Source organism: Elephas maximus, chromosome 7 (genome assembly GCF_024166365.1).
Source record: "Elephas maximus indicus isolate mEleMax1 chromosome 7, mEleMax1 primary haplotype, whole genome shotgun sequence".
NCBI classification, from domain to species: domain Eukaryota; kingdom Metazoa; phylum Chordata; class Mammalia; order Proboscidea; family Elephantidae; genus Elephas; species Elephas maximus.
Window position 1 is genome coordinate 129,816,069 of NC_064825.1, and position 20,636 is coordinate 129,836,704.

At 51.9% G+C, this 20,636-nt stretch overlaps 1 protein-coding gene across 5 annotated transcripts in view; it reads right to left on the reverse strand.

Annotated features, from left to right (window-relative positions):
* Window positions 1–20,636, reverse strand: part of SPTBN2 (spectrin beta, non-erythrocytic 2) — a 71,982-nt gene that overhangs the window by 25,998 nt on the left and 25,348 nt on the right. For 4 of the 5 annotated variants that reach the window (XM_049892593.1, XM_049892596.1, XM_049892594.1 and 1 more), the window contains 11 exons: window positions 16,139–16,317; window positions 9,857–10,008; window positions 9,235–9,408; window positions 7,894–7,985; window positions 7,311–7,391; window positions 6,864–6,979; window positions 4,849–4,961; window positions 4,532–4,719; window positions 1,745–1,862; window positions 707–865; window positions 71–373 (listed from right to left, as the gene is read on the reverse strand). In XM_049892593.1, the coding sequence (XP_049748550.1) occupies window positions 71–373; window positions 707–865; window positions 1,745–1,862; window positions 4,532–4,719; window positions 4,849–4,961; window positions 6,864–6,979; window positions 7,311–7,391; window positions 7,894–7,985; window positions 9,235–9,408; window positions 9,857–10,008; window positions 16,139–16,295 (1,653 nt within the window). In that variant the 5' untranslated portion in view covers window positions 16,296–16,317. Of the gene's footprint in view, window positions 1–70; window positions 374–706; window positions 866–1,744; window positions 1,863–4,531; window positions 4,720–4,848; window positions 4,962–6,863; window positions 6,980–7,310; window positions 7,392–7,893; window positions 7,986–9,234; window positions 9,409–9,856; window positions 10,009–12,431; window positions 12,957–16,138; window positions 16,318–20,636 lie in introns of those variants that run through there. The other variant, XM_049892592.1, reaches the window with a different exon arrangement.

Consider the following 20,636-nt stretch of genomic DNA (forward strand, 5'->3'; position numbering starts at 1 on the left):
GCCCTGCGGCTCCTGCTCCATCTTAACGCAGCCCCCACCCAGCACACCCACCAGGAGCACCTCTGCATACCTTCATCTCCTCCATCCAGTCCATGAGGTAGAGCAGGTCCTGAAACACCTTTTGCAACTCCAGGTTGAGGAGTAGCCGCTCCCGCCGGGCGGCCACCATCTGCCGTAGGAAGGCCCAGAGCCGCGCCACATTGTGCTGCCGCGCGGCAATGCGCTTGATGTCGTGGTAGTGCTCGGCTGCCAGCTCCGCAGCCACGGCGTCCACCGCCTGCACCCGGCCACTGTAGGCTATGATGTCCGTCTCGATGGCCTCGTGCTTCCGCACCGCCGCCTCGACTGCCGCCAGCTCCAGCCCGAAGTTGTCCTGGGGTGGGGTCAGGAATGGCAGGTTCGCGGACCAAGGGACAGCCTCTCTGCTCGCCCCTTCTGTCCCCAGAGTACTCCTGCTGCAAGGTGCCCTCCAGGAGGTAGTTCTTGGCTTCCTATTCCTCCTTTCTCTTGCCACCTCCCTTCCAGTCTTGCTAGCCTTTTCTCCTGCTCCAGCCTCCAGCCCCTGGCCCCTGGATTTCGTGGTCATATTCATGTCTCTGTGATGGATTTGTTTCACTAGCCCCACACGGTAGGGCTCCTTATCCACCAGGGTCTCTCCCCATTTCTCCTGACCAGTCTGGATATCTCAAGAGTCTCCGCATGGTACCTGGGACACGAGGCGCTGGTTCTCACTGAGCCAGGTCTCCCGCATGGCGGCCTTTCGGTCGAAGCGAGCGGCCAGCTGCTCCAGCTTCTCCTGGCGGATCAGCTCTGTGCGCAGCGCCAGCTCACGCTCGTGCTCGGCCTTCTCAAGCCTCTCCCAGGCCTACGGGATGGGGACCGGATCAGTGCTGCAGGGCCAGGTTCAGGACAGGAGGGGAGGGAGGGGCCAGCAGGGTGGGGCACGGGGTAAGCCCCAGGAAGCTTGGTCTGGTGGATGTGGGGAATGCGGTCAGTCAGACTCCTGAGACACAGGGGCGGGGCTGTGAGTGCCACAAAGCCATGCCAAAACAACACGTTTATGGACAAGGACCAGAGGGGGACAGGGAACATGGAAACCATTTGGTTTGTCATGGTGGCAGAATTGTGGGTGAACTTTATTTATTTATTTATTAATCTTATAATGTTTGGGAAAATAAAAAAAAGTAGGGGTAATGAGTTAGGGACGTGTAGAGCAAGGAAAGGGATTTGGTGTAGAATTTTATTATGTGTACTAAGTGGAGAGACAGGGGAGTGGTTCAGCGGCAGAATTCTCTCCTTCCACGAGGGAATCCGGGTCCGATTCCCTGCCAATGCACCTCACGCGCAGCCACCAGCCCGTCTGTCAGTGGAGGCCTGCATGTTGCTATGTTGCTGAACAGGTTTCAGTGGAGCTTCCAGACTGAGATAGACTGGGAAGAAAGGCCTGGTGATCTGCTTCTGAAAATCAGCCAGTGAAAACCCTGTGGATCACGAGGGTCTGATCTGAAACCCATCGGGGGATGGTGCAGGACCGGGCAGCGTTTTGTTCTGTCACCATGAGTTGAGGACTGCTATCAACAAGCGTGGAGAGAAAGGGATGGAAGGAAAGGGGGACATGCAGGACACGTGAGTTATGTCTGCACTGGGGAGGGGTGTGGGCAGCAGGGACAGTGGAGTTCCAGTTCAGGTGGTGGGGACTGGTGGAGGTCCAAGGTGGCCCTGGGACAGGACAGGGGTTGCAGACCTTGTTGATGTCAGAGATGAGCCGGCCCTCACGGGGCGTGTAGACCTTCTGGTTGTTGGCCCGCAGCTTGCTCTGGGTGGTGAAGAGCAGCACCTCCAAGTTCCCTTTCTCGGTGAACCTGAGGGAGGAGGCCAGGTCGGAGTCAGGGTCGAAGGCCACTTGTCCACTTCAAGTGTCCCGTGTTGCTTTTCTTACAAAAGCAATACTACATGCTGTTTGTGTACAAGCTGGAAAATACTAGAAAACCCAAACAACACAATATCCAAAATAACCGAAAACTACACAGAAATGATTGCCAGGACTCTGGTGCATAAGCACGTATGCTTTTTATTTTACACACACAGGATCCTATCACACCCACGGCTAACGTTTACCAAGGGCTCACTCACTGTGTGGCCGGCGCTGTGCTCAGGGCTTTATATGCATGAACCCATTTAATTCTGTTATCTACTGTCTCTTCCATTGTCCCCATCTTCCAGATGAGAAAACCAAGGCACAGAGAGGCTAAATAACTTGCCCAAGGTTCACAACGGCTAAGTGGCAGAGTCAAGACTTGAACTCAGGAAGCTAGAACCTGTGTGTGTAGCACTCTACTGCCACAAATCACTGGTAACCTGCTTTTTCGATAATTTTATCATGAATATCTTTTCATGTCAATAAACACATTTCTTTGACATTATTTTCAGTGGCTACATCGTGTCTTATTTTTCTTGTATAACGTCCTTGAAGCTACATCTTTGTTCGATGCCCAGAGAAGAACTTTCTGGGTCAAAGGACACACACCAAATCAACCCCTGGAATGCATACAAACAGATGTTTTCTGAATTAATATTCATTTTGGAGCTTAAACATACCAACTCCAAAAGAGCTCAATGATAGAAAAACTACAGAAGCTTATCGACCAGGTACTGTGCAGAAGTGCAATTCCAAACTTCAAAATAGTTCATTGTTAAAATATAGTGACAATTAACAACCTTTGCAACATGCAAGTTACCTAGCAATATTGCCATGTTGCCAGTTGTGACCTGCTTGTCAGGTCCAATCCCTCCTGTCCATAGGCTGGCCATGGGTTGCTGAGACACTCCTCAACTAATTATGTATCTGATCGCACCAACTCCAGCAGTCGATTCCACAGCATGAATGATTTTGTAAAGGTAGGCCATGGGACTAGTTGCATCCCATTAGTCTCTTCTACCACGAGACGAGACGAACTGGATAGTATTCAGCTACCATTGACCACACGTTTTGATCATGGACACAGTAGATGAATCCTCATCAAAAGGGAGAAAAATGTGGAACAGAACTTCAAAATTTTTAAAGATTCCAGACTTTCTGGACCCATTGACACTGGAGGAGCCCACAAAACTACTGCCTGAGATATTCTTTAAACTTTTAACCAAAACTATTCCTTGAAGTCATCTTCAGCTCAATTAGTAAGGGATGTATACCCTGAGTATTGCACACTCTTAAAAGATCATGTATGTGATACCAAATTGACAATAGTAACTCTACAGCATAGATGAAAAGACTAGGGGGTGGTGAGTCTAAGTTAAAGGCGGGGAAACAATTTGAGTAGAAATTTGAGTAGATTGTTGATACAAAGCAAAGAATGTAGCCAATGTTACGGAACTGTAGGTGTAGAGATTCTTTTTTCCAGCTTCACGTTTATTTATTTTCAGAATGCCTAGTTTATTCCTGCCTCTGTTCCTTTGCCCAGTTTTCCATTTCTCATGCCTGGTTGTTTTTAAAAAAAATTTTTTTATTGTGCTTTAGATGAAGGTTTACAGATCAAATTAGTTTCTCATTAAACAATTAATACACATATTGTTTTGTGACATTGGTTGTCAATCCTGTGACATGTCACCACTCTCCCCTTCTCAGCCTTGGGTTCCCCATTTCCATTTGTCCAGCTTTCCTGTCCCCTCCTGCTTCTTGTCCTTTAGCCTCATTTTGTTTTATGGGCCTGTCTAATCTTTGGCTGAAGGGTGAACCTCGGGAGTGACCTCAGTACTGAGCTAAAAATGTGTCCGGGGGCCATACTCTCGGGGTTTCTCCAGTCTCTGTCAGACCAGTAAGTCTGGTCTATTTTTGTGAGTTTGAATTTTGTTCTACATTTTTCTCCAGCTCTGTCAGGGACCCTCTATTGTAATCCCTGTCAGAGCAGTTGGTGGTGGTAGCTGGGCACCATCTAGTTGTGTTGGCCTCAGTCTGGTGGAGGCTGTGGTAGTTGTGGTCCATTAGTCCTTTGGACTAATCTCTCCCTTGTGTCTTTAGTTTTCTTCATTCTCCCTTGCTCCAGATGGGGCGGGACCAGTGGAGTAGCTTAGATGGCCACTTTTAAGACCTCAGACTTCACTCACCAAAGTATGATGTAGAATATTTTCTTTATGAACCATGTTATGTCAGTCGAGCTAGAAGTCCCCCAAGACCATGGTCCCTAACCCTCAGCCCAGTAATTCAGTCCCTCAGGGAGTCTAAACGTGTCTATGGAGCTTCTGCGACTTCCCCAGTATTGTTGTATGTGTAGAAATTGTTGAATGGATGCATATTTTGCTCTGTATATTTTCACCAAAAACAAAATAAATATTACAAAAAAAAAATTATTTTGGAACCATTATGTAGCTTGGATACCTCTGGTATTTTGAGCCAGGGAAAATGATCCTGCAGTGCATTGTATCCTGGACTGCCAAATTTCCTCCCAAAAGGCTGCCCTAATGTGGGGTTCCTCTCACGTGAGCCCAGCTCTGGGCAGGCACACCCCGGCAGAGTGTGGCCCAGGGCACCTACTTGGGTGGCTTCTCCACAGTGCGGTAGGAGTTGAAGGACTGAAGCTGGTTCTGGACCCCGCTCAGGGAGTTGGCCAGCTGCCGGTCATTGAGGGTCACGATGGTTTGCTCGATCCACTGCAGCAGCTCTGAGGCCAGTGACTCATACTTCTCCACCAGGCGCTCTGCCTCCAGGGCGTGGTCCAGCACCTGCCAGACAAGGACCACTGAGAGGTCTGGTCCTGCAGCTTCCCCTGGCCTGGCCCGATCGAGGGGAGGAAGACCCCTGGGTCAGGTCTCCTTAGGCCTTTACGCCTACTGCCCCCAGGTGGAAAGTACCTTGCCGATTCTTTTGCCTTCCACAGCCAGGGCCTTCATCTTAGAGAAGTAGTGGTAGTATGTAGCCACGTAGGTGATGATTGATTTCTCATCTGGTTGGTCCACATTCACATCTGAGAAGAATGATCCCTCAGGTCAGGCAAGGTGGTTAGAAACCTGCCTCCCAGAAGTATACCTACAACTGGGCTCACTCCAATCCCAGGCCCCTCCCCGCCCCACCCCAGCTTCCCAAGGCCTCTGTCAGAGCAAAACAACTAAACCATTCAGACTAAAAGAAAGGCTATGGAAAAGCTCACTTTACCCCTAGAAATGGGAAGGGCCCGTCAAGTATCGCATAAAACCCAGACAGCCACAAAGTCTCACCCAGTGTTCCCGAGGGAGACCAAGATCAGCTGTCTGGGGAAGAGAGGCAAGAAACCACATTCCCAGTGGGGATGGACTGTGGACTTACGGGCTGGAAAGATGTCTAAAGAGTCAATCGATTCAGGGGCAGCAAGACACAAGGTACAAACTAAGCTTCCTGAACCTGGGATGTTCAGAGTGACAGGTCTGGGGGGTCCAGGCATCTCGGGGCTCAGCCATAGCTCTGTTTCTAACCTCGACCCAAAGGCCAGCCGTGGGCCCTGGAGGTGCATGTCCTTGCAGCTGAATCTCGGCTCCCCCACAGGGCAGACTATGACTTGAATCCCTGGACTCCCTTAGTTAAGTCAGGCTATCCCACCTGAAGGCAAGACAGGGCGCCCCTGGATGGTGCAAGTGGTTAATGCGCTCGGCTGTTAACCAAAAGGCTGGAGGTTTGGATCCACCCACAGGAACCGTGGAAGAAAGGCCTGCTGATCTACTTCCGAAAAATCAGCCACCGAAAACCCTACGGAACACAGTTCTACTCTGACACGCGTGGGGTAGCCATGAGTCAAAATTGAACCCCTGGCATTTTCTTTTTTTTAAGGGAAGCCTAGGAGACTGGAAGGCCTCTTGACTAGCTCTGAAAACACACAGGCAAGAGCCATTTAAATCATGTCAGAAAGTTAGAGAATCCTGGGCTTATGTGCTCTTTAGTCTACTTCCATCGCCCCTTAACTGATTTCTGTTGTTGTGGAGTAAGGAGGCAGAGGAGATGGGCCATGGGTGGGATGGAAATCAGGGAGAAAACGACCCAGTCCACAATCTGCCCAATGAGCCTGAGAAGGTCCCTCGACCCTCTGCCTTCCCTTTTCTGGCCATACCAAGTTTGCTGTCCACTCTCTCAGAGAGATGACGGAGAAAACAGGCTCTGGAGCCAGGTGGCCTGAGTTCAAGTCTCAGCTCCACCTGCCGTTTGACCTTGGGCAAGACACTTAACCTTCATAGGCCCCATTTCCTCTTCTGTAAACAGAGGATAATACCAGCACTTATTCCAAAGGGCTGTTGTGAGGATTACATTAGTTAAGGAGTATCCAGCGCAGCACCAGGTGCAAAATAAGAACTCAGCGTGCATTGCTGATACCATCGCGCTGGATCAGCACCACTGGAGCCCATCGGTGGGGCAGTGGACCATAAGGCCAGTTACTGGTGACGCCTCCAGGTCATGGAGCTTCCTTTAGAAGCTTAGATCTTCAGAATAAGTAGGGCTCTTAGAGACCATGTAGACCAATCCCCATGTTTTAGAGATGAAGAAACTGAGCCACGCAGAGGCCAAGGGATGGTTCTAAGTCACACAACTGCTCCATGGTAGCACTGGGCTAGACCCTAACTCCCAGGGTTCCTTCTGCCTTTCTCCTATAGCTTTTTTTAAATTGAGATATAATCCACATACCATAAAATTCACTATGTAAGCACACAATGCAGTGGTTTTTAGTGTATTCTCAAGGTTGTGTAGCCATCGCCACTAATTCCCGAACATTTTCATCACCCCAAAGAGAAACCCTATACTCATCAAGAGTCGCTCTGAACCTCCCCTGCCACCTGGCCCCCAGCAGCCACCAATCCATGTGCTGTCTCTGTCCTACAGCCTCTTTATCCAGCTCTGCCCCCACCTTCAGGATCCAGCAGCTTGGTGAGCCCCAGCTCCTTCTCAGCCAGGTTGAAAGCATTTTGCAGATTGTAGTGTGCATTACACTTCTTTAGGGACTCGAAATCCAGCAGGTCTGGCCTGGGAGGGGAAGGAAGAGAGAAGGTACCCAAAGCATGTGAGGTTCTAAAGAGGGCAAGTAAGTCCACTCCTGTCTTTATCCCTAAATCACCAGTCAGTGTTGAACATAGCTAGGCAACCCACACCCACACGCACTGGTCCCTCCTCCAGCCTGTACCCCTCTCACTCCTTCCCAAGTTCCCTCTGCAGTACTCTACCCCCACACCCTGGTTTCTCCCCGAATATTCACTCCTAGTAACCCCTAGGTAGCTTGTCTCCTCTACGCGCCTGTGGCCCTGGGCCGTTAGCCGATCCCGCAGATTAGAGGTGCTGGCTAACCCTGTCTTCTCACCGGTGTTTGTGCACGATGGCGTTGAAGGCCAGCCCATCTCTCCAGCTGGTGGTAAAGTTGTGCACGTTGACATTGGGATACCTATCAATGGAGAGGAGGAAGGTCTGACAACCTGCTTCTGAAAATAAGCCAATGAACAAACACCCTGTGGATCACAATAGTTGGATCTCCAGCCAGTCATGAAGATAGTGCTGGACCAGGAAACAATTCATTCTATTGTACATGGGGTCACCATAAGTCAGGGGACGACTTGAGGGCAGCTAACAACGACAGGCAGAGACTGGGAAAAACAGTGAGTAGGGCCAAGCCCAAGGAGCCCTGATGCTGCAACAGTTAAGTGCTTGGCTGCTAACTGAAAAGTTAGTGGTTTTAATACACCCAGCGGCTCCATGGGAGAAAGAGCTGGTGGTCGGCGTCAGTAAAGATTATAGCCCAGAAACCCCCCGGGGCAGTTCTACTCTGCCATATGGAGTTGCTGTGAGTCAGAATAGACTCAACAGCACCCAACAGGGCCAAGCCCTGGCCTGGGACTCAAGGCCAGCTCCCAGCAGTGGCTCCTTACTGCCCACCCCTGGGTACTCACCCTGCGGTCTTCATCTGGCACCACAGCAGCAGGGCGTCCTTGGCGGACTTCTTCTCCTTATTGTCTTCTGTTTCCACACTGATGTCTTGGATCTGAGGAAGGAAGGAAGGCGGGCCCTCATTCCCTGGGCAGGGCTCCTGGCGGAACTAGAGACTCAGAGGCACATACAGGAAACAGGGGTGCAGGGACAGAGCCTGGGCCCTTTCAGTCTGAGCTAGTGGCCACAGCACACCGGGTCACAGGCATCTGAGGCAGCAGAATGGCGCAGGGAATTGGAGGAGTGGAAGTGCCTCTAGGTAAGGGGCGCTGGTGCCTCCAAGGGGGGAAACACAGGGGGATGGGTGAACATTTTCCCGGAGCTTGGTTTGGGAGGTGAAACTGACAGGGCTCGGCTTCGGGCTGGAAGTAGAGGAGGCCACACTGGGGGAGTAGAAGGCCAATCGGGAGACATGTGGCATTAGGATATTGGACTGGCCCCCTAGCGACGCAACAGTTAAGCACTTGGCTGCTAACTGAAAGGTTGGCAGTTAGAACCCACCCAGCGGCTTCGAGGGAGAAAGAACTGGTGATCTGTTCCCATAAGGATTACAGTCAAGAAAACCCTAATGGGCTGTTGTACTTCGTCACATGGGGTCACTATGAGTCAGAACCAATTCGACAGTTCGACAGCACCCAACAACAACAACGTGCTCAGAGAGGAGCCCCTGGGTGGTGTGGACAGTTAACATACTTGGCTACTAACTGAAAAGTTAGAGGTTCAAGTCCACCCAGAGGCACCTCGGAAGAAAGGCCTGGTGATCTACTTCCGAGAAATCATCTATTGAAAACCCTGCAGAGCCCAGTTCTCCTCTGACACAGATGGGGTTGCCATGAGTTGGAGTCAACTTAATAGCAACAGGTATGCTCAGAGTATAAGGAGGATTTGGGTGACTTCTTTTGAAGGAGGCTAGCAGAGTTGGAGGTGGAGATGTGCAGCCTGTGACCAGACCTCTACCGCAGTTCTTAAACTCTCTCGGATGGAGGAGTAGTTTTTCAAATTTCCAGTCCATTGTGGAGCAACGTGTGGTCCTACTGCATACATTAGCTTACAGGTCAGCAACAGGGCACTCACCACACAAGTCCAACAACACCCAAGCGGGTCCCTCCCCCGCTCAGTGAGGAGAGTCAGCTGATCTCGCTCGCTGTCTAGTGACCCCTGCTTGGATGTCACACCAATGGCAGCAATGGCAAACTGCTATCCAAGGTTCTGGATGTATTTGTGGTGCCGTGGACCCGTGGTCAGAGTTGGTGGCATGGAACCTGCCCGTGGCCTGTGCTCTAAGCGACGTTGTGCTAGAGTACCTGGAAGCGGAGGATGATGGTCCAGACCAGCCCCAGGGTCAGCCGGTGGTTCCCGTCCACAATGTCGTGGGAACCCATGTTTTCCAGGTGTACTTTCTGCTCCTTCAGGAACTGCAGTGCCTTGTCCACGTTCTCCAGACAGTGGATCCGCATGCGGCCCTTAGTGGGCTTGGGCTGTTGAGAGACAGGGGACACGAGGGCATGGGGCCGTGGGCCACCTCCACTTTCCTGCCCAGCCTTCCCTGTTCCACTCCTCCCCATGACACTTCTTGGGAACACAGGGACAGCCCCGGGGCTGGGCCCAAGGTCACGGAACCAAAGCTGAGGATCCAGATGAGGGTTGGGGCAGATTAAGATTCCCAAGGGAATTAACTGCACCTAGAGTTTTTTTTTTTAGAGTGGGTGGGAAAATAAATGTTCTCAATGGGGCCACTGTTCTTGTCTCCATGAAGGAACGCTCCTATTTAATCCATGCAGCAAAGTTGCTCAAAGTGAAGCCGTCCCCTGAGCAGACGGAAGCACTGCTTTTCACTCTGTGGCTGCCCTCGGCTCTCCAAGGACCATTCGCCTGAACGTCGTTTCTTAGGCCCCGCGCCCCATGGCCCCTGTGACTGTGGCTCACCAATGTCTCTCCAGAGAGCACTTCGAGCAGCCGCAGGAGGTTACGTCCATCTCGGAGGTCACTGTACAGGTCTCCCACCCGGCATGTCACCCGGGCCAGGTGCGAGTTCACCCACTTGGTGAAGGTTTTCTTCTGTACGGCTTCTCGCTCATCTGTGGCAGCAACATGGGGTCATTCCTGGCCTTCAAGGACAGCACCCCTGATTCTAAATACCAGTTGGTGTGACTGTCCCCAAGTCAGGAGAGAGGATTCGGTATGGGGGAAGTGGAAGGATGGGGGAGGCGAGAGGCAGGAAGTAAGACCCAGGGAGCATGAGGGGATGGAAGACGACTGACAGGAAAACCTGTAACTTAACTTGAAAAGCTGGGAAATAGAGAAATCAGAAAGAACTCATGAGTAAGGGGAAGAACCAAAATGAGAGACAGAAAATGGGCTTTGAGAAGAACGGATAAAGACTGTGAGGGCGTGGGACATGAGGGAAGGGCTCTGGGGCTGGAGTCAGACGGCCAGGGCTCTCTCACATGACTTCATTCCTCAGAGCCTCAATTTCCTCATCTGTAAAACGGACACATTACTTTCTACTTCACCCAGTCACTGTGTTGACTAATTGAGACAATGGGTGGAAAACACCTCACTTGGGGCCTGGCACAAAATGGCTCCCCAGTGAGTGGCGGTTGTAGGAGTCACTGTGGTTGGAGAAATCGAACCCAAAGGAAAGACCAAGGGTCAACCAGGGATGGCTGTTGTGTTTCAGTGGTGGACAGAGGACAGCGTGTGGACTTTATTTACAGCAGCGGGCCTTTCAAGTGCTCATTAGAAGGACTGGATGTTACACAGGCTGCCGGCACCCGAGTCAGTTAGAGGCTCTCCTTAGACAGTTTTAAAAAAGACAGGTGACTATACTTCTAAGGAGCCCTGGTGGCACAATGGTTAAGTGCTTGGTTGCCAACCAAAAGGTTGGATGTTCGAATCCACCAGTGGCTCTATGGAAGAAAAGACCTGGTGGTCTGCTCCCGTAAAGATTACAGCCTGGGTCATCCAAAGTGGCAGTTCCACTCTGTCATATAGGGTCACTATGAGTCAGATTTGACTCGATGGCACCCAATGAAACCACTCTACGTCTGGGGTTAATTCAACTGGCTGCAAGGAGATCCAGGCCCAGGTTATGGATATTCTAAGGCACACAAATGCTAAGAAGGAAAACAAGATCTTGAAAGCTGGCAACTAGAAAAACACTGAACTCAGAAAACATGGCAAAAAAAAAAAAAGCCAGGCAGGGTTAGGGACTAACCTCAGAACAGTTTAGGGAAGGTGCTTTGTGCCTAGTCCGCAGGAGGGGCAGCTGTTGGGGGGATGCTGCTGGAACCCATGCAAAAATAAGACTGAAAGATGTGATAAACTCAAAGGTGCAAAATGAAGGAAGAGGCTCAGGTGGTTGGAAGCTGCCTTAGTCACTAGGATTCTGCTGGTTCCCTCCAGAGGAGGTGGTACAAGGTCAAAATACAAGTGGCCAGGGCCCGAGAGTCACTTTCACTTCCTCCTCAGCACCAGCATCACAGAAACCTAAAAGACTCATCCCTAATCTCACATTCCTATGCGCCTCACCCACAAGACAGGGAGCCACACCCATGTCTATTCCTGACTCTCTCACCCTCCAGCCCCTATCACCAGGACCAACTCCAGGGTCCTAATGGCTGCGTGGGAATGCCTGGTGTTCCTCCGTCACACCTATGGAACTCTGAGTGACGGCCTGAGCAGGGGTTTGCCTGGATCACTGGCCATTCCAGGATCCAGCAGGCACTACCCTACTTCCACAGGCACACTAGGGAGGGCCATCTTGGCACACAGGCAAAATGAAAGGGGAAGATGTGGAAATAGTGGTAGCTAGGAGGAAACTTTGCAAGAGCCAAGCACCAGAGACAAAGTGCAGCTTCACAAGGCATCTATCTACAACACCCATAGGTACACACACACACACACATACTCACCACAAAACACAGTGATTCCCAGAAATACTCATAAACATTTGTGGCCGTGTAAACACCTGCCAGCTCAGACTTATACCTGAATGGATTTGCACAAATTCCCTTTGATGCACTCTCCTCAATTTCCACACCCACTGCATCCTCCCACACTTTCAGACACCCACTCAGAAACCTAGGGAAACACAAACCTGCTCCAGGGGCTCACGACCCTTCTTTCCTTCCCAAACGGGCCTCGCACACTCCATCCCCAAACCCACTAGAAGGGAAGTGCCTCCTTGGACACCTCCCGACTTGCTGACACACAAGAGGCTGTCTTCACAGAGCACCCAACACCCAGCACAGTGCCTTGGGTCGCACCAGCTCCCAGCTCTCACACTGGTTCCCTTCCAGAGGGCTCCAAACCAATTTGATCCTGCCCCCATCCGTGTGTTTTCTGGCCGCTCTACTGATTCCCTCTCTAAGCACCTCCAAACACATTGTCTCCAGCAGAAACATCTGAGGCTTGGCCGCGTGCCCCTCATTCTCTGCTCCGGAGCCCCCTCTGCCCCGCCACGCTCTGTCCTGTGCGCTCCCCTGGCTCAGGGGCTCACCTTGCAGTTGTTTGAAGCGTCCTTCCAGCACGCTGGCATACTGAGCGGGGTTGATGAAGGCAGCTGGTGAGAGCAGGAGGCCCCCGGGGTTCTGCGCCCCTTCCACAGCCTCGTAGTAAAACTCACTAGCCCCGTTCAGGCCGTTGCTGTGCGCCCTGGCCAAGCCATTGCCATTCATGGTGCCGCTGACTGCTACAGAGCTGAGGGCCCTGACTTCATTCTCAACCCCGCCAGGCGGGACCAGGATGGTGTGTAAGGTCCCCACTGGAGCCTGTGCTAAAATCCCAAAAGACTGAGGTCCCGGATGGTGGGAATTCAGGAGGATGGAAGGTTCAAGAAGGGGGAGAAGAGTTCTGGGATGCCGGAACTCCCGAGTCCGGGACGCTCTCAGCTCAGACGCGTCTGGGCGCACCTGGCTGACAGAGGCCTCTCCAGACAAACAGGTTGGACGGTGGTGGGGAGGGGAGAGGCGGGGCGGCCGTGGGGCAGGGCCAGGCCACGGGGGCGGAGGAGCAGGCAGGCCTTCCAGACCTGCCTGGCAGGCCCCGCTGCCAGGGAACACAAAGGGTCCGGGAGAGGGGCTTCCAGTCCCCGCTTCCTAAGGCTTGTAGGCTGGGCAGGGATGGCTCCGCTCCGGGTAATTCTAGAAGACCCTCTCCAAGGTCTCCAGGACCCAGGCAGGCTTTGTTCCCCAGCTCAGAAAGTGGAGAAAGAGAAGCCTGGAAACGAGGAATCCTTATGTAGCCACACGGAAGCCTGTGAGCTAGGCATTGTCATGGACATGAGCAGGGCGGATAGAGGTAAACACAGGGCTTACCTTGTTTACAGATTACCTGTAGTGAGCCAATGTCATGTTTTTTTCACCACATCAAAGATTCTGCTTCTAAGTATGGCTGGCATCTCTCTCTCTCCCAACCCCACAGCACCTTCCTACAGAATCAAAGCCTCTTTTCAAATTTACAGTCCCTGATAGGGGCAGATGATCTAGTGGGCAAGGTAAGCATGGGCTTAAAAAAAACCCTTACTTGGGCCGATTTCCTGATCTGTAGTGACCAATTTTCACCACAGAGGTGGTGAAGAACAGATGAAATGGGTCACTACAGATTAGGAAGTCAGCACAAGTAAGCCTGTGCTTACCTTGCTTATTGCGTCATCTGTCCCCGCCATGTCAAAGGAGCCCTGGTGGTGCAAACAGTTAAGCACTCGAAAGGCTGGCAGTTTGAACCCACCCAGAGGCTCCACAGGAGAAAGCAATCTGCTTCCCTAAAGATTACAGCCTCGGAAACCCTATGGGGCAGTTCTACTCAGTCACATGGGGTCACTAATAATCAAAAATCAACTCGATGGCACCTAACAACATAGCCAACTCCACTGCATCATGGTCACCTTTTCTGGTTTCAGCCCCTTCCCTGCAGGGGCCCTCAGCCAGGCCCCCCAGACCTCCCTCAGCTGCGCCTCCCAGGCCCCTGGGCCTCCCTCAGCCAGACCATCTCAGGCCCCCTCACCCCGCCTGGCACGTCCACTAGGTTCCCTTCCTACCACCCTCTGGATTTTTGGCCCACACAGCCTACATTTCTCCTTCTCCATCTTCATTCATTTAGTAATTATTCAGCACCTACTGCTGTCAGGCGCAGTATCAGGGTACAGAGATGCCTTTTCAGGAAGGCCCAGTTTAGTGGTGGAGACAAATACCGAATGGTAGTCCTGGTGACACGTGTCACATGTGCACAAACACGTGACAGCACTGGGTAATGTGTCATGTGCACACAGCCATCATTGCAGTCCTGGGGGTCAAGTGTCACACAGATGTCAGGACGGCGCTGGAGACAAGTGTTGTGTGCACAAAGACATTAAGACAGTGAAAACGGACATGCGTTGTGTGCACACAGACATCAGGACGGTGCCAGGGGGCACGTGTCGTGTGCACACAGACATCAGGACGGTGCCGGGGGGCACGTGTCGTGTGCACACAGACATCTGGACGGTGCTGGGGGGCACATGTCATGTGCACAGAGATGGCAGGGCAGTGCCGGGGACGCATGTCATTTGTACACAAACACTACAACAATGCCAGGGGACGTGTGTTATGTGTACACACATGTGCTAGGGGGTACCTGAGCCCAAAATCAGAGGGTCTGACCTGAATGGAATACCTGAGCAGTGCACACGGTTAACCCACTTGGCTACTAACCAAAAGGTTGTCAGTTTGAGTCCACCCAGAGATGCCTCAGAAGAAAGGCCTGATGATCTACTTCCCCCAAATCAGTCACTGAAACCCTACAGATCGCAGTTCTACTCTGACTCATGTGGGGTCGCCCTGAGTTGGAACTGACTTGACGGCAACTGGTACTGGTAGCCCGAGTGGGGGGCTAAGGAAGCTTTCCCCCAAAGAGCTGACATGCTCCATAACCCTCGAGTCTCTGTCTGCTCTGATCCACAGAAGCGCGGTGCGAGTATTTCACGAGCCACCCTGAAGACCCCACCAGGACGGAGGGGCCCATGAGAAAATGACAAATCCCCAGGAGCTACGGCCACACACACGGGTGCTGAGACTGGTGCTGGGCTGGCGGAAAAGAATTGTCTAGGGAGCTCGGTGAAAACCCTGATTTCTGAGCTGTACATCCAAGGGTTCTAGTTCAGCACATCCCAGGAGGGGCTTGGGAACCGGGACTGTAAAACAGCCCCATGATGCTGTAAAAGGTGTGGCCAGGCTGGGAACCATCACTCTCCGTGTCTCTCTTCCTCCAGGAGGCCAACCCTACACGGGAAGCACCACTTCCCAGGTGGGAGCACCACCCCTCGGGTGGCAGCATTCCCTCCTGGATGCGAGCAGTTGCCACCTCTCACACTGGGCTGGTAGGGCCAGGAGGCCAGTGGAAATGACGAGGGTGGGACGGAGGAGGGAAGCCAGGCGGGGTGGGTGGCCTTGGGGTGTGTGGGTGACTCAGCCCCATGCCAGCAGCTGGTGGTGTCAGGTGGCAGCTGCACTCCCATGGCGGTGACAACTCCTTCCTGGAACGCTGGGAGGCCCGTCCTACGGGTTTGGCTGTAGGGGAGGGCAGGGGCGGAGGCAGGCAAAGAGCGAACCCCGAATCTCACTCAGGAGAATGGGCGGCTGCGGAAACCAGCAGCGAGTGGAGGGAACTTGCTTCAGGGAACAGGAAGGTGAAATAAAGGGAGTGACAGGCAGGTGGCAGGTGGAAGGAACAGCTGGGGAGGGGAGGAGCAGGTGTGGGGATGACAGCAGCACTCAAGGAAGACAGGGCAAGGGCTGAAAGGTAAGGCAGAGGGGGGTGGAGCACAGGACCAGCAAGAGCAAGAGTGAACTAGACTAAAGGACTTGACTGGGGCCAGAAGGGAAACCGTTTCAGTCAGCACGCAGGGGAACCCAGCTGAGCCCAGTGGTTAGCACATCTTCCCTATGCTTGGGGAAGGCGAAGCCAGGGAAAGTTCCGGACTGCATTTAGTGTGTTCTGAGGCTGGAGGTGGGGAGCAGTGGTTTGGGAGAGAATCTAGGTCCCCCACCTACGTGCAGCAGCTTAAAAAGAAAGTTAGTCTGCCCATAAAGTTCAAAGACTCGTCGTCTCGAGCTTCCCCTCCATCCACCACAGACTCTCCCCTGGCCCAGCAGGTTTGTGGGCAGTGGGAGGGCGGGGTGGTAGTGGGGGTCCAGAATAGGCCAAGTGGGATGGGAATAGCGGGCTCACCTGCCAGGGCCTTGATTCGAGACCTCTCGAAGAGGCGGGCGGAGCTGGTGTCATTGTCCCAGTCGGAGTCGGGCAGGTCCCAGCGGTTGTTGATGTCGCTGTACTGGCCCTGGATCTCCAAGCTGTCGAAGTCTGTAGGTGACAGGGTGCTGCTCATGGTGATGGGTGGCCTCCTGCTCCTGCAAGGGGGAAGGTGGCTGGTGAGGGCCATCACTACTCATCAGGCCCTCGGTCTCCTTGCTCTATCTCTGCCCCACTTGCCTATGGCCAAAGGTTGTGGTTGGGTTTTGTGCTGATGCCAACCAGCCCCCAGGGAGGGAGGGGGAAGCCACCCTGGGGGAGCAGAGGGACAGGAATACAACAGACAGACGCACAGACAGGGAGTGCATTGGACAGGAAGGGTTCCACGGGCTCAGGGCAGAGGGAGGGCTGAAAGTGGCTTTGGCGTGGCCCAGGACAGCAGTGTGCAGACCAGGAGACTGTGGTGGCAGATGTGGGCACCTGGGGCAATAGGGATTAGAAACAGGAATTCTCCCCAACCCCTTCCGCCATTCTACAGGCTGTTCTGAGTCCCTACTCCACACAAGGCGCCTCCTACACCTCGTGGGTGGTCTGAGGTGAAAAGTCCCAGATGCTGCTGTCCAGCTAAGCCAGATCTCCCTACACCAGAAGACGGTGATGCACTATTAGGCAAGTGCCCAGGAGTTCAAAGGAGGACATGGTATGGCTCTCTCTCCTTTGTTTCTTTTCGTTTGCTACAGGGAATAAAAAACAAAACCAAACACATTGCTGTGGACTCTGACTCATGGCGTTACAGAGTAGAACTGCTCCACAGGGTTTTTTTTTTGGGGGGGGGTGATCTTTACAGATGCAGCTTGCCAGGCCTTTCTTCTGCACCACTGCTGGGTGAGTTTGAACCCCCAACCTTTAGGTTAGTAGTCAAGTGCAAACCATTTGCATCACCTAGGGTCCTTACTAGCCAGCCAGCCAGCCAGTGCCGTGGAGTCGATTCCGATTCATAGCGACTCTACAGGACAGAGTAGAATCGCCCCATAGAGTTTCCAAGGAGCGCCTGGTGGATTCAAACTGCTGACCCTTTGGTTAGCAGCCGTAGCACTTAACCACTATGCCACCAGGGTTTCAGGGACTTTACTACAGGTCATTAAAAAAACCATTGCCATCTAGTCGATTTTGACTCACAGTGACACTACAGGACAGAGTAGGACTGCCCCACAGGGTTTCCAAGGCCGTAAATCTTTATGGAGGCGGACTGCCACATCTATCTCCTAAGGAACAGCTGGTAGGTTCAACCGTCAACCTTTTGGTCAGCAGCTTAACCAGTATACTACCAGGGCTCCTTGATACAGAGAATACTGCCGGATAAATGTTAGCTAAACCACCCCTCATTGTGCTGCAGTGGCTTGCATGTTGCTATGATGCTGGAAGTTATGCCACCAACATTTCAAATATAAGCAGGGTCACCCATGGTGGACAGGTTTCACTACAGCTTCCAGACTGACACACTAGGAAGAAAGGCCTGGCAATCCATGCCCCAAAATTAGCCAGTGAAAATCTTACGGATCACGACAGAATATTGCCTGTTATGAGCACTGGAAGATGCACCCCCTAGGTTAGAACGCACTCTACAGTGGACTCACAAGCACACCACTGATCACGAAGATGGTGCAGGACCAGGCAATGATTTTGTTCTGTTGTACATGGGGTCACCATGAGTTGAAGTCGACCGTACAGCAACTAACAATGACAAATGTCAGCTGTAATATGTGTCTCTGGCATTTACATCATCACCTCATCACAACCCCGATGAGGCCTGGGTCCATTATCATCCCCATTTCATAGGTGAGGAAGCTGCACCTCAGAGAGGTTAAGTCACTGGCTCAAGGTCACGCAGGTGGAAAGAGCACCGCTGGGTTTCAAGCTGGGTTCTTTTTGGCTCTAAGGGACAAATTCTTAATCTTGGCCTCCTGGATGGAGGACATTTAAGTGTTCCTCTAACTTCCAGAGGCCCCCAGGGCTCACAGGAGACAGAGACAGCTCCTCCTGAGAGATCCGCCCCCACAGCTACCTTCTCAGGCTCAAGCCAGGGAAAGTAGGACCAAGCACACTTGCCAGTTCCGACCCGACTCTGTTATGCAAACAAACAGCGTCCTTCTCAAAATTAACAAATGAGCTTCAGATTAGCTGCTGGGGATTTTAAAAAAATCTCTCCCGTCCAAAGTTCTCACTGTAATTCAGCTTGCAGCAGCTAGCCCACAGAATGGAGGGGGCTGGGTCTGTAAGTTATCAGAACCCCCCAATTCTACGTCTCTCATTTTCCCAGCACCTCTCAAATACAATGGCACTTCCTAGGGCCAGGGCTGTGATCTTGGCAGTCTTGGTTCTGGAAGGAAAGAGGCAGGGTGGACCTCTCATGAGGTTTGGGGAGGGAAGGAGTGATGGTGGTGAGATATGGGAAGGGAGGGAGGGAGGCGTGTTCCCATGGGCACACAAAGGCAGAACTTGGCTTTTGTCGTTAACTGGTTCCATGAAGTTGAACCTGACCTGCATGAAGGACAGGGCATGTCTGTTCCTCCTCTCTCTCCCAAAGGGAAAAACACACATGAGGATTGCCCTGGGAGTAGCATTAACCTGGTGCCAGGAAGCTAAGGTTTAAGGTATAAAGGTCCTAGATTTGGGCTTTTCCTCTCCTGTAGCAGTTTGTGTTCAACTACTAACCAGAAGATTGGCAGTTTGAACCCTCCCAGCAGTGCTGCAGAAGAAAGGCCTGGGGATCTGCTTCAATAAAAGATTACAGCCAAGAAAATCCTATAGAGCAGTTCTACTCTGTAACACTTGGGGTCGCCATGAGTTGGAATCGACTCCACGGCCATGGGTTTGGTTTGGTTAGTAAGAAAAGGGAGCTTAATTGACACTAGACCCAGGACTCCTTTCCCATTCAAAATCCATCATTTCCCCTCACCCCCAGCAGAGTCACTGAAGTTGCCCTGTAAATATTTATATAAAAATAAATTCTAGGGCAGGGTTGAGCCACTCTGAGCAAAGAGTGCTGTGGGCAAGGCATGACCTGAACTAGAATCACCTACTACTCTCAGCCACTGGATAGGAACCAGCCCAAGCCCCAGGATAAATTCTAAGTCCCTTTCATTTTGGCCTTTCTGATTAGGGCTTCCTAACCAGCAGCCGTGCTCACACTTAGCTCTGGGATGGACGTATCCAGCATTTACACTCTCCCTGTGCAAAACAAACAAACAAAAAAACAAACCCACTACTGTCAAATCGATTCCAACTCGTGGTGACCCCACGCGTTACAGAGTAGAACTGCTCTATAAGGTTTTCTTGGCTGTAATATTTTATGGAAGCAGATCGCCAGGCCTTTCGTCCGTGGTGCCACTGGGTAGGTTCGAACCGCCAACCTTTAGGTTAGTAGTCAAGAGGGAACTGTGCCACTCAGGGACCCCTCTCCCTGCACAGACCCTTCCATAAAAATACCTACATAAAATGTCCCCTGGCCTTCTGTTCCTGTGACCTTTTTGCTTTTTATCGAGAGTCTGAAACCTGCTGAAACCTGCCCCCAGGAATGTTTTGTTTGGCCAATAACATGTTAAAAACAAGTGACTTTGGATTCTTTAAAGGTGGGCCTGCTCTCCATTTCTCCACAGGCCCCATCATTCCCTTTTGTATCCTACCCAGACACTCCTTACATTTATGTCGCCCTCCTGGCTCTTGAGGGCATTTGAGGTTTTCACACCCTGCCTCATACAGTAAAGCCTGCAAAAGCCAGGACCTGTGTAAGGTGGAAACCTGTCAGAGAAGGAAAACTCGAATATTTTCAACTAATAGAGAGCCATAGAAAAGTAGTAAGACTGCACCCTGTCAAAGGCAGAAAACTTGCAAGACTTGGAAAACCAGGCAGTCCTGTCAAGTTCCGGCTCTCACAGGCTTCATGTATTTTATACTCCACAAAGAGCAGAAACTTAAAGAAGTGGGCTTTCTGATCCTGTCTCCAAACTACTGTGTGTCCTGACACCCCCATAAACTGCACAGAACCCAAAGGATCATAGTGGGGCCCAGTCATGGGACTTGGGCCTTTTTGGATTCAGAGATACTGAATGAAGGAAGGTCCGGTTCTTACCACCTCTCCACAGAGTTCTCTAATTTGAAGAACGTATGGAAATGGAACCTCTCCCTCTCCCAAATAAAAATTCAGCTGCTTAAATGCTCCTTTGGCCAAATCAGGTTCGAGACACACATGCTTTGTGTCCTAAGTTTCCAGGGATACAAATAAGGAATTGACATGGCCTTGCTGCCTTTAGATCATGGGTCCCCATAGGGCCACCTTGTTGCAGCTTCAGAGGGTTTATTCCCATAGGCTCCCATGTGAACGGTGCCCCCTGTGGTCACTCAATGAAGTGGCTCTAGGTCCTGTTTCCGTGTGTTGGTTTCCAAGCATTCTGGCTCTGCAGCCCCTGGCCTTTTG